Source organism: Chanodichthys erythropterus, chromosome 19 (assembly GCF_024489055.1).
Source record: "Chanodichthys erythropterus isolate Z2021 chromosome 19, ASM2448905v1, whole genome shotgun sequence".
Taxonomy (NCBI): domain Eukaryota; kingdom Metazoa; phylum Chordata; class Actinopteri; order Cypriniformes; family Xenocyprididae; genus Chanodichthys; species Chanodichthys erythropterus.
In genome coordinates this window covers 10,005,150-10,017,696 of record NC_090239.1, presented here as the reverse complement: position 1 = coordinate 10,017,696, position 12,547 = coordinate 10,005,150, and the positions used below count along the sequence as shown (strand labels likewise).

The 12,547-nt window shown below is 37.3% G+C and overlaps 1 protein-coding gene across 4 annotated transcripts; it reads left to right on the top strand.

Moving 5' to 3' along the window:
• Positions 1–332: 332 nt before the first annotated feature.
• mfsd13a (major facilitator superfamily domain containing 13A) lies at positions 333–10,523 on the top strand. 4 transcript variants are annotated; one of them, XM_067369811.1, is made up of 10 exons: positions 369–458; positions 2,995–3,168; positions 3,636–3,890; positions 4,088–4,167; positions 4,257–4,706; positions 5,780–5,900; positions 6,003–6,099; positions 6,279–6,450; positions 7,984–8,177; positions 9,052–10,523. In XM_067369811.1, the coding sequence occupies exons 3-10, from the start codon at positions 3,726–3,728 to the stop codon at positions 9,285–9,287; spliced, it is 1,515 nt and encodes a 504-aa protein (XP_067225912.1). In that variant the 5' UTR covers positions 369–458; positions 2,995–3,168; positions 3,636–3,725; the 3' UTR covers positions 9,288–10,523. The 4 variants fall into 4 exon arrangements, with proteins under 4 accessions (XP_067225909.1, XP_067225912.1, XP_067225911.1 ...); XM_067369810.1 differs by lacking the exon at positions 2,995–3,168 and adding an exon at positions 3,368–3,527 and having other exon boundaries at positions 379–458; XM_067369809.1 differs by lacking the exon at positions 2,995–3,168 and adding an exon at positions 3,368–3,533 and having other exon boundaries at positions 379–458.
• Positions 10,524–12,547: the final 2,024 nt, after the last annotated feature.

Below are 12,547 nucleotides of genomic sequence, written 5' to 3'. Positions count from 1 at the left end.
TTGGGGGCGTACATATTAATGATCCCGACTGTTGCGTCACAGTCGGTGTTATGTTGAGATTCGCCTGTTCTTCTGAGGTCTTTTAAACAAATGAGATTTACATAAGAAGGAGGAAACACTGGAGTTTGAGACTCACTGTATGTAATTTCCATGTACTGAACTCTTGTTATTCAACTATGCCAAGATAAATTCAATTTTCAATTCTATGGCACCTTTAATATACAATCTAAATTTAATTTGGTTTGTTTAGGCCTCCACACCGATGTACGTGTACAGATGGCAGCTGGAGTGATGGGGGGGAGGGGGAGGAGGAGGAGGAGGAGGAGGGAAAAGTCGTGACGTCACGGGCTTCCTCGTCCAACACATGACATGTTTCGATACAACTGTGAAACCTAGAAACGTTTACAGCGTTTGTTTTGATCATCAGGTGACTGCAGCTTTGACACCAGCTCCACATGGTAAGTGTCTAACAGCCTAAAGAATCGACTGATATTATTGTGTTCTTAATGAAAATGAAACTGGATAAGTGTGTCTGTCTGCGGGCTGTGACTTGGTACACGTCGCATTGCTTGATATGAAAGCGGATAGCCTGCTAGCGATCTTAACTTAGAACAGGATTAGTAGTTTAAAGGGTTATTTTAGATTCAAATTGTCACGTAGGAGATCAAATTCATAGTTTGATGAGATATGCGTGATTTTCCTTTAGCTATTAAAATTCACAGTCTCAGCTCAGCGTGGTGAATTACTATGAGTAAAGTCGCTAATGTGAGCGGCTAGCATAGATCTACTAGTGAAACATTTTATCATTATGCCAATGAGAATGTACGAATATATCAATTAACACGAAAACATTCGATTATGGAATGTGATCTGAACAATTGTGTTCTGAAATATTAAATGTTAAATCGAAGCACAATCGTCGAGTTAAAGCAGTCAGCATTTTCATTTCCCCTTTAACGGCTCTGTGTTTCGTGTTTTGATTCGGTCACTGTATTGGACTATGGATATTTATTATTTATTTACAGGTGTCAGGAGCCTGATAGTGTGATCTTTTAATAAATTTTCATAGGTATTTTTAATAATAAGGAAGGAGTACGTGTTTGGGTATAAGTTGCATTTATATTTGATCTAATTGTAACTGTAAAATTATCATAATGTAAAAAATACTAAAACACATTTTAAAAAATGTTGATGAAAGATAAACTGAAAAGGGATATTGTGAAAGAAGAAAAGGATGTAACAATACTATTGAATAGGAACAATGACTGAATTCGGATTGCGTCATTCTACTCAGTTATAGATTGACATGATAAAAATGTGTAAAATGTATTCTGAAGGGGTCGTCTTACCCCTATACTTCAATTCAAAATAAATATTTCCTGCCTCCATTTTTAAACGAATTATTGTGCCCACAAATTAATAAATATGCATCACTTTTTGGGTTTTGTAAGATGTCTTACTCAACCCTGGCCATTTTAACTCGGCTACGGAAATTAACATCTTTGTGCTGACTGAATACAACAATTCTTATACAAAAAGAGTTCTCTACATAGTAAATGTGTGACTGTTTGTTTTATGCAGGTGTCAAAGCATTTGTGTAGAAAGGCTGTGAATGTTTCGGTCAAATAAAAGATTATTCTGTCCGTATGTGAGAATAGTTCCCACACATCCTGTTGCTCTGGAGAACAGACACAGGTGGGCAGCCTGTCACTGTAACGCAGCTTAGCACTTGCTTCATGGCACTTGATCTCTTGTTGGATCAAAGATTGCTGAACTGTATGTGTGCCACCTATCCTTTAGAGATGAGATGAGAATTACTGCTTGTAATGCGATCCAGTGAGGTGCGTTTTGCTTCACTGCTTAGATCAGATGAAAATCAGACTGGGAGTAACAAGTTCCCGTTTTTGTTTAGGGTAGTTTAACTGCACAGAACTGTTATTCATTGTTCTCTCAAAGAGCTGGGGGGCAAGGTTATTTTAATGTTGCTTTAACTGTAAGAACGGGTGCTTTCAAAGAAGTCCAGGACTTGTGTGAGCTTGCACAGCATGTGAATATCAGGTGTGCAGCCTACCAGCAGCATTTTAATTTGCTTTTTGATATGCCTTGTGTCCCAAAGTTAGGTTAGGGATATTTGTGAAAGGTTGTCACGGATGTCTGGCGTTAAAGCAAAAAGGGATTCTCTGTGCATAAGGAAATTCACATGACTCTGGCACAATAAAGTCCTCTCCACCCTGTTATTGGAAACTGTTCAATATTTGATAGCAAACACAGGCCTCAGCCTACACTAATTGTGCTCAGGTTACATCTCTCATTCACCCCTGAGAAATCTCTGGACTGAATAACAGTGTTTGTTATTGTCATCTTTGAAGCTGGGATGAGATCATCCACTCATTAAAATCTAAGGTTCATGTGCAATTACACTTCACACACAGTGGGATTTATTGTGATTTTTTTTTTTTTTTTTTTTTTTTTTGCTGTTAGAAGAAATCGTTTTACAGGCACAATATGGAGGTGTGACTGAAAGTACTGAAGAACCTCTCACATGACACTCTGTGAAGAAGCCCAGGCTGTTTTTGTTATCAGGGATATGGAAAATTGGCTGCTTTCATCCCAAATTCCCCATAACACTCTCCATGGAAACATAACTGAAGCCATTTTTTAAAGGGTTAGTTTTTTAAAGGGTTCATTAATGACTCACCCTCATGTTGTTCCAAACCCGTAAGACCTCCGTTCATCTTCAGAACACAGTTTAAGATATTTTAGATTTAGTCCGAGAGTCTTCTGTCCCTCAATTGAAAAAGTATGTATGGTATACTGTCCATGTCCAGAAAGGTAATAAAAACATCATCAAAGTAGTCCATGGGACATCAGTGGGTTAGTTAGAAGTTTTTGAAGCACATAAATACATTTTGGTCCAAAAATAGCAAAAACTACGACTTTATTCAGCATTGTATTCTCTTCCGGGTCTGTTGTATATCCGCTTTCACTCCACAGTGATGCTGCTTCTTCTTCTTTCCTGTTTTACGGCGGTTGGCATCCAGCTTATCGGTGCATTAACGCCATACCGTACATACATTTTCAACGGAGGGACAGAAAGCTCTCGGACTAAATCTAAAATATCTAAAACTGTGTTCTGAAGATGTCTTACGGGTTTGGAATGACATGAGGGTGAGTCATTAATGACATAATTTTCATTTTTGGGTGAACTAACCCTTTAAGAGATATTTTTATAGTGATATTTTCCTATTCATTTTTAATTTGAGAATGCATACAAAAATAACCACAATTTGCATGGCTAACCTTGTAAAAGCTATGATTAAGTATCTTTGGTGATGTTGTTAAGATGTCTGTTCTCTTTTTCTCCCAGCTTTCCCCCAATATTTTAGGTTTCTGTTTTTCCAGATTCATATCAAACAAAGTGCTGAATCATTAAAACGAACCCAAAGCCACTTGATAATGTAGTACAGATGCTCAGTTTTCTCATTGGCTTGGCCATTGTCCAATTACACTCTCTGAATCTAATTCAAGTAATGGTAATTTCTAGACTAAAAACAGCCGACAGACATTACCCAGCCTAATATTTTTTTACAGAATAATAGACTGCATGGTTTGTGTTGGTGTTTGTCTGTTTGTAGGGGCGGATAGAGCGATGACCCCACCCTGCTCGGCCTGTGGGACATGTAGAGTGCTGCGTGGAAGAGAAGAGAGGAGAGAAGTAGCAAAGGATGGGAAGGAGGGTATGGGGCCTCTGCCAGGGCGCCTCAACAGCTGTGCTCTACGGCTCCCTGGCACTGTTCGTCTCCATTCTCCACAACGTCTTCTTACTGTATTACGTGGAGACCTTTGTGTCTGTTTACAAGATTGACAAGTTATCGTTTTGGGTGGGAGAGGTAGGTTTTTTATATAGTATCTGTCAATTTTTAATTATTTGTATAAAAAGCATTTAATTATTCATAAATCATAAGCCTTTGACATATTATATATGTTAATTCAACTTTAAATAGTTTAATCTGAATCTTTATTTGTACACTGAATATGAAAAAACTCATTTTTTGTTTTGTTCATTTTGTTGTTTCTTTTTCCATAGACTGTGTTTCTGATATGGAACAGCCTGAACGACCCTCTTTTTGGCTGGCTGAGTGACCGTTCATTCCTGAGCTCTCCTCAGTAAGATTATTCACTCACTTCGAACTGGAAAACCACAGTTCGATAGGACAAGTAATCTAATTAATCACACTCTATGTTTGATTGCTCAGGTCTGGGTCCCAGATCACATCCCCTGAGGTGGTTTTAAAGCGTCTACAGGCACTCTCCCGTAGCGGGCCTCTCTTCGCCCTCTCGTTCCTGGCCTTCTGGGTGTCCTGGACCTGGCCTGGACTGCAGTTCCTCATCTGCCTGTGCCTTTACGATGGCTTCCTCACGGTGGTCGACCTCAACCACAACGCCCTCCTGGCTGATCTGGCCGTGTCTGCACATGACCGCACACGCCTCAACTTTCACAGTTCCTTGTTCAGTGCATTGGGCTCACTGTCTGTTTTCCTCTCTTACTGCTTCTGGAACAAGGAAGACTTTTACTCCTTCAGGCTCTTCTGTGTGACTCTAGCCACTGTCTCAATGCTAGGCTTTTTCATTGTTTCACGTCTCCTGCGACACCGGTTTGAGAATGAAGTCCATCCACGCAAGAACGAGAGCCAAGCACTCACTGAGTAAGAGAATTATTGTTTTTCAGTGCTAAATATTACTTGTCGTTTAGCAGTTACTTTTCATCCAAAGCAATTTACACCACACTAATTGAAGAGCCGGTCCCCGTGGAGCAACCTGGGGTTAACTGCCTCGCTCAAGGGAGGGAGGTTGATAGCGCTGGATATGAACATGCAGCATTTGTGTTACCAGCTCCTTAAAGGTGCTAAAGAGGATGTTTTGTTTTATACATTTTTGCAATATTACTTGAAATTGTCTTTACTAACTGATAAAAGACTATTTATTAGGTGCACTGAAAGGAATAATATTAATATACATCATCTGTGCACGAGGTAGGGCCTTAAAAACATCAGCCAATCGTTTACGCGATCATCACATAAACGATTGGCCCTCTGGCTTGTCAATCACTGCCGTGACGTTCCTTGTGGAGACGAGCGCGGCTCCAGTAACTTTCCACACTCCACAGGCGCCGCATGCAATGTTTTGTCCGGAGACAGGAGTAACAACTGCAGATTGTGAGTTACCTGCGGTGAGTCCGACATAATGAATCCACTAACATGATACAGCGAATGCCGGTGGTAAACACTCGTGTTCCAATACTCGTGCACGAGTTTTGGGAGGCGTTCCCTCAAAAGGAAGGGGGGTTGTTCTTACGCATGCGTTCATTTCAAAAACTCAGTAACAGTCTTTGGTTTCTCAGTCGACGAAAAGATCCTCTTTAGCACCTTTTAAAGGAATATTTGACCCAAAACTGATCATTTTGGCATCATTTACTCACCCACAAATTTGTCCAACCTGTATTATTTTCTTTAATAAAAGGAGTTATTTGACCGAATATCAAAACTTAGAGTTGCTGGACTACAATTTACAACCCTGTGAAATGCTAACGTTGGAACAAATTTTATAGATAGCTTAGCTGTAGGCTATTTGGTTGCAGGTTGATGTAGAGATTTTTATTAAAATGATGCTCATTGCATCTTTTTATAATATGTATTTGTTTTATTGTATAATTTTCACTAACTTTTTTTCTCTTTGTTTCCTCCCGTTGGATTGCCCATCCTCCTTGATGTTCTTATAGACTGAGTGTCGGTCAAGCTCCTTTTACCTCACCTGAGAAGCCAGTCACTCTTGGAGAATATCTAAAGCAGCTGTCACGCCACAAGAACTTTATGTGGTTTGTCTCCATGAACCTTGTACAGGTAAATGTAAACACATAAGACACAAAGTTAAAGTGGTATTGGCTAAAATCCTCCAATTAGAGAACTTATTATATATATTTTCCTCTACCCCACCATCTGCAGGTATTCCACTGCCATTTCAACAGTAATTTCTTTCCACTGTTTTTGGAGCACCTCCTGTCAGACCGTATCTCTGCCTCCACCGGTTCCTTCCTGCTGGGTAAGAGAGAAAGAAATCATTCACATGGCCACAGCACATCAACAATGCTGGCTATGTAAACCTGCTTGTGGGAACCTATTGTGAGGTTATGATTTCCCATATATACATATATGAGGATATACATATATGTTTCTGTGTGTATTTTTATTATGCTAATTCTGTATTTTCCTGTGACACAGGCTTTTCTTACATTGCACCTCATCTGAACAATCTCTACTTCTTAACGCTGTGCCAAAGACTGGGTGTGTACCAGGTTGTCCGCGGGCTCTTCCTCCTGAAGCTGGGCCTCAGCATAGCCATGCTTCTAGCCGGGGCGGACCAGGTGTACCTGCTCTGCATCTTTATTGCTAGGTGAGAAATGAGCCCTTCCATTGTCAGAAATTCAAATTGTTTTGGTTAACAGGTTAAAACAAAAACTATTAACTGTCAGTCCCCATTTTTGAGCATAGACCTGAAAACTTAAATTGTTATAAATCTTGAATACTTTGGAGCACAGAATTAAATTTGGTCCTTTCAGTTAAGTTTGGTCTTTAGGAGACACTTGGCATATTATTGTAGAAGTTAGATGAAGTTTAGAAAATGTAAAAGGTTTTATATAAAATATTTATTTTACAAAACATGCAAGAAAACGAAAGCCAAAAATCTGAATAAGTTGTGTTCCAAATTTTAGGTTTATATTTTAAAAAATGAGCTTCGATTTTGTTTGGGCGCAGTGCCAAACCTTTCTACTTTATGACATCCAGGTTTCATTGGTGACTATATAAGGATGCTTCCATTTCCATATATGCTTTGAGTTATCTGAACCATATATTTCCATAATTTTCATTCAATTTATAAAGCAGACATCATATTCAGAAGTAGTATGTGCAGTATGGCAGTATTTGATTTGAATTCAACCTCTGACAAACACGTAATAGACATTTTGAAAGAACATGTGCATTATAGCTTTCTGCAGAATCACAAATGGAGAATGTTTTTTCGTTATATTTAAAACATTTTCAGACCCATTTTTCTCAAAAAATACAATAAATGTTATCTTTTGAAGTCTTGGCATGAAAAAAAAAGTTTTCTACCAGTTTTCATGATTTTTTTTATATGCATTGCTATTTCAAAATAAAGGTCTGATCATGCCTTACGAGTCTGAATCTGTAATAATTCCTCTGTTATTTGTATCGAAAATCAGTTACAAATATGAAAACTAACATCTGTAAGCTTTCAAAGGATATATAGGTGGTCCATATTAATTTAGGTTTAGTCTAACATATTATTGTTTTAAATGTATAATGACAAACGTCCCACCGGTGGGACGGTGACAGATAAAGGTGAGCAGGTGTGCTTTTGTTTGCAAGACTTGACACAGAGATCTTATATTTTTGCTAACAGTCCAAGGACATGTGCTGAGAGAAAACAAGTCTGCACTCTGTATTTTTATTGTGAACTATATGACATTGCAAAACAGGGAAAATAGTTAGAATTATGATTAAAGTTATCTTTCTAAATTTTTTAATTAATTTTTTTTAATAAAATGTCCTTAAATATTTTAGTAGAAATAACACATGATAACAATTTAGCTGATAATAATGTTCAAAATGACAGGCCATACCTTTTTAAAAAGTATAAATATTTATTAATTTAAAAACGTATTAGCTATAGTATTTAAGTAAAATCTGTTAATTATTATGATAACGTGCATTTATTTTTTTGCTATTCTTTATCTTTGATTAAAAAAACAAACATTTTCACAATTTATTAAGTTTACAAGATGAACTCTGTTTGATTAATAAAAAGATGCACATTAGCCTCTGAGAACAGTTTCAAATAATCTTTTATCAACATTGTCTTTTATCTATATTATTTTATTGTGTTGTTTGAATCTCTCCGCAGTAATCGTGTCTTCACCGAGGGCACTTGTAAACTTCTGAACCTGGTGATCACAGACCTAGTGGATGAGGACTTTGTGTTGAACCACCGGCAACAAGCAGCTTCTGCCCTGCTCTTTGGTATGGTTGCCTTGGTAACCAAGCCTGGTCAGACCTTTGCCCCTCTTGTTGGTACCTGGCTGCTGTGTCTCTACACAGGTATGCTTGCACTGACTAAACCTGCATTGCAAGTAACAATCACATTTAATAATTCACATTTAATCATTTAGCAGATGCTTATATCTAAAGTGACTTACAAATTAGGGAAAACAAGCACATTCTTCATATCTCTCTCCTGCATTTGACCCAATTCATTTTAAATGACATTGCAAAATATTATAGTGGCTCACCAAGGTTGCATTTATTTGATCAAAATTACAATAGAAACATCAAAATAACATTTTTTAATAGATTTTATAATGTAGTTTATTCCAAACCTGTAAGGTCTTCAGTCATCTTCGGAACACAAATTAAGATCATTTTGATGAAATCCGAAAGCTTTCTGGCCTCCGATAGACTGCAACATTATTACCACTTTCAAGGCCCAGAAAGGTAGTAAAGACATCATTAAAATAGTCCATGTGACAGTGGTTCATCCTTAATGTTATGAAGCGACAAAAATACTTTTTGTGCGCAAAAAACAAACAAAAATAATGGTTTTATTCAACAATTTCTTCTCTTCCATGTCAGTCTCCTACGCTGATCACGTAGTAAACACAGAGCAGCGTCAGAACACTGGCTCAGTATTGATTGTAGTCACATGGACTATTTTAATGATGTCTTTACTACCTTTCTGGCCTTGAAAGTGGTTCAGAGTTCAGGAGTTCAGAAAGCATTCGGTTTTCATCAAAAATATCTTAATTTGTGTTCCGAAGATGAACGAAGATCTTATGGGTTTGGAATGACATGAGGGTGAGTAATTAATGAAAGAATTTGCATTTTTGTGTGAACTAACCCTTTAATATTTTTGTGGAAACCATAATAACATTTTTTCAGGGTTCTTCGATTCATCATTCCTACTATCTTTTTCCAGGATATGACATCTTCGAGAGGAACTCAGCGGCAGAAGCACCGATTGCAGCTCCTGCGGTTCCTGTGCCACTGCGTCAGGGTTGCTTTTACCTGCTGGTGTTTGTGCCCATTTCCTGTGCCCTTCTGCAGCTGCTGGCATGGTCTCGCTTCACTCTGCATGGACGAAGGCTACAAAACATCAAGTCCCTAAGGCAAGGTGCCCAACACAGCCACCTCATTGATGTCAAGGCTATCTAATACTCCTGTAGGGAGGGGAAAAGGAAGGAGAGATGAGTCGTGGACATTCCCCAAGTCCAGGCATGCTGCCAACAGACACTGAATGGAGAATGGTGACGCCAAATACTGCAAAAGACACTTGAGAGAGAATGTATGGTCACATCTTATTGAAACCTGCCTTAATTTACTATGTTTCCTAACTATTGAGTATTTATATTGAGTATGTGACCAAATATGAAAGAACAGTTCAAACGATCTTGTGATCATGGGACCATATTGAACAGTACTGCCACCCAAACTGTTTGTTTCTGAAGTTTCAATGTATAGTTATATGGGTTGATAATCAAGCCAAATCTAATCACATCTCCCTTAACTGTATGTTTTAACTATATGTAAAAAACCCACACTGTGTTCTGAGAAAGGGCATGTTTACAGTAAGTGTTCAGCGGCATTCCAGGGATACATGGGATTGCATGGATATCTGTGGTGTTTGTAATACTTTCAGGACTTATACATTGTCTTTGTAATTCAGCCAGCTGTTGAAGTTGTTTTGTGGCTAGTCACAATTGTTTTATATGACTTTTCGAAATTCATTCAGTTGCTCTCAATGATGATCATTACTGAAAAAGTATGTATATTATAGTTCACATGAACGTAAATGCAAACTGTGTTGTGCTAGCATGTATAACTAACTTATTTTTGTACAAAATGTCCAAATTCACTTTATTTTAGTGTTTAGAGGCAGAGTTGTCAATTTGACTGATGAAATTTAAGTAATTTCTTGGCCAGTTTGACGTTAAAATTAAATAAAAAGTTACAAAAATAGTTTTGTATAATGGTTTTCCAAATTACAATTTTTATTGGCAAATTTATATTCTTAACTTTTAGTAAAGATACCATTCTTGACACATTTGTGAAATTGCATTTCACTATTTCAACTGTATGATTGTTGCAATAAATAAATAAATAAACAAGGGGACACATCTTACTGTTTTTCGTATTTTAGGCCTTGGTGGTTATATTTTCTGTTTGTCAACTACTGGTTGGTGCACAATGGGCACATCTGATATTTTAGTCTTATTTTATGGTTATTTATTCTAGGACACATTAAATGTTTAATTAAACTCAAATTTTGAGTTATCTTGGAAAATGTTCAAACATTTACAAAGATGAGCTATGGATTATTAGGATATATGAGTTCTTTTAGTGCTTTTGCCCTTTGTTCAAATAATTTTGCTTGCAAAATAAAAGTTGTTTCACAACACTAATGTCTCTGTGATGTTCTCGTTTTTGTTAGTTACTGATTCAGCATTGACCCATGTTCTACTTGGTACGTGCATTTTGGCACTGTAGCATAAATCTTGGTGTATTTCCCATAAACATAGGCCTAAATAAATATACACCTAGTGTATGAAGCCTGTATAAATACCAGAACCATACACCAAAATGAGGCTAGGTAGGTACAGGTTTCAAATTACTTTTGTATAATTGGTTCCCATGAGGACACAAAAGATGCGTACAGAAAAGATGCCTCGAGAGATTTCAGCTTTCGTTCCCTTCGTCTAGAAGACTGAGATATAGCATGGTTAATTGCAAATTGTGAGTATGTTGATCACATTTGTAATAACATATTGTAGCCTACAGTACGAAGTGCTCGTCCCCTCAAAAACACTTGGATATTTTCAATGTGACTTTTTTTTTCCTGTACTGTTTACGTCACCTGTCGGATGTTTGAGTAGTTTCCTATGTGGGAAGGACTGGATTATGTCAGCGAATTTAACAACTTCATGTCATTACAGCTCGAGTAAGAAATCCCCGTAATCCCCCCTCTCACCATTCCCTGAACTGATCATGTTTTTGGCTATGACGAAGCTCCTCTTAAAAGGGCAACAACTGTTGCAACCTAGTCAATGAAACCTATTTAATCGATGTAATGGGAATGTAGAGCTGGGTATAGGTTGAAAATTTCGATCTTTTCTGTGATAATTAAGGTCTCTCAAGAATAAAATCAGACGTCTCGATGTCAGCAAACTCAAATTCAAAAAATGATTGACAGACAGGTTTTCTGAAAAATAAGCCCAGCTAACCATGACCTGTCGATTAGCCATATGTTAGCTGGGAAGCTAATTAATTAAAATGGTGGGTTCACACTTGTGTACCTATTAAACTATTTTCACATCACTCAGAAGAGAGCTAGGGTTTTTTTTGGTCGTAACGAATCGTTTTTGAATGAATCTTTTGAATGAATCATTCTCATTCACTTCCAGGCACTGACTCACATTTTCTCTTCACTGAAGTCTCCCTTATGAAACCATGTTGTTGTTTTTAAACCAATGTTAAAGGGTTAGTACACCCAAAAATGAAAATTCTGCCATTTATTACTCACCCTCATGCCGTTTCTCACCCGTAAGACCTTCGTTAATCTTCGGAAACCCAAATTAAGATATTTTAGTTGAAATCCGATGGCTCCGTGAGGCTTTCATAGCCAGCAATGACATTTCCTCTCTCAAGATCCATTAATGTACTAAAAACATATTTAAATCAGTTCATGTGAGTACAGTGGTTCAATATTAATATTATAAAGTGACGAGAAGATTTTTGGTGCGGCAAAAAAACAAAATAACGACTTATATAGTGATGGCCGATTTCAAAACACTGCTTCAGGAAGCATCGGTCCATAATGAATCAGTGTGTCGAATCATGATTCGGATTCGGACCACCAAATTGCTGAAATCATGTGATTTTGGCGCTCTGAACCGCTGATTCATAACACTCCGAAGCTTCCTAAAGCAGTGTATTGAAATCAGCCATCACTATACAGGTCGTTATTTTGTTTTGTTTTTTGCGCACCAAAAATATTCTCATCACTTTATAATATTAATACTGAACCACTGTACTCACATGAACTGATTTAAATATGTTTTTAGTACATTAATGGATCTTGAGAGAGGAAATGTCATTGCTCCCTATGCATGCCTCAGGGAGTCATCGGATTTCAACAAAAATATCTTAATTTGTGTTCCGAAGATTAACGAAGGTCTTACAGGTGTGGAACGTCATGAGGGTGAATAATAAATGACAGAATTTTCATTTTTGGGTGAACTAACCCTTTAATGTTAAAAAATGTTTAAAAAGATTTGTGTGAACGATTTGCTTCATAATACACAAAAAGACACTGGTCGCCTCTCCGAATTAAAAGTCCCCTCTAAATCTAAAACTGAAATAATAAATGATTCCTAAATAGTAAAATGTTACAAAAATATAAATATAAAATTTCAAAA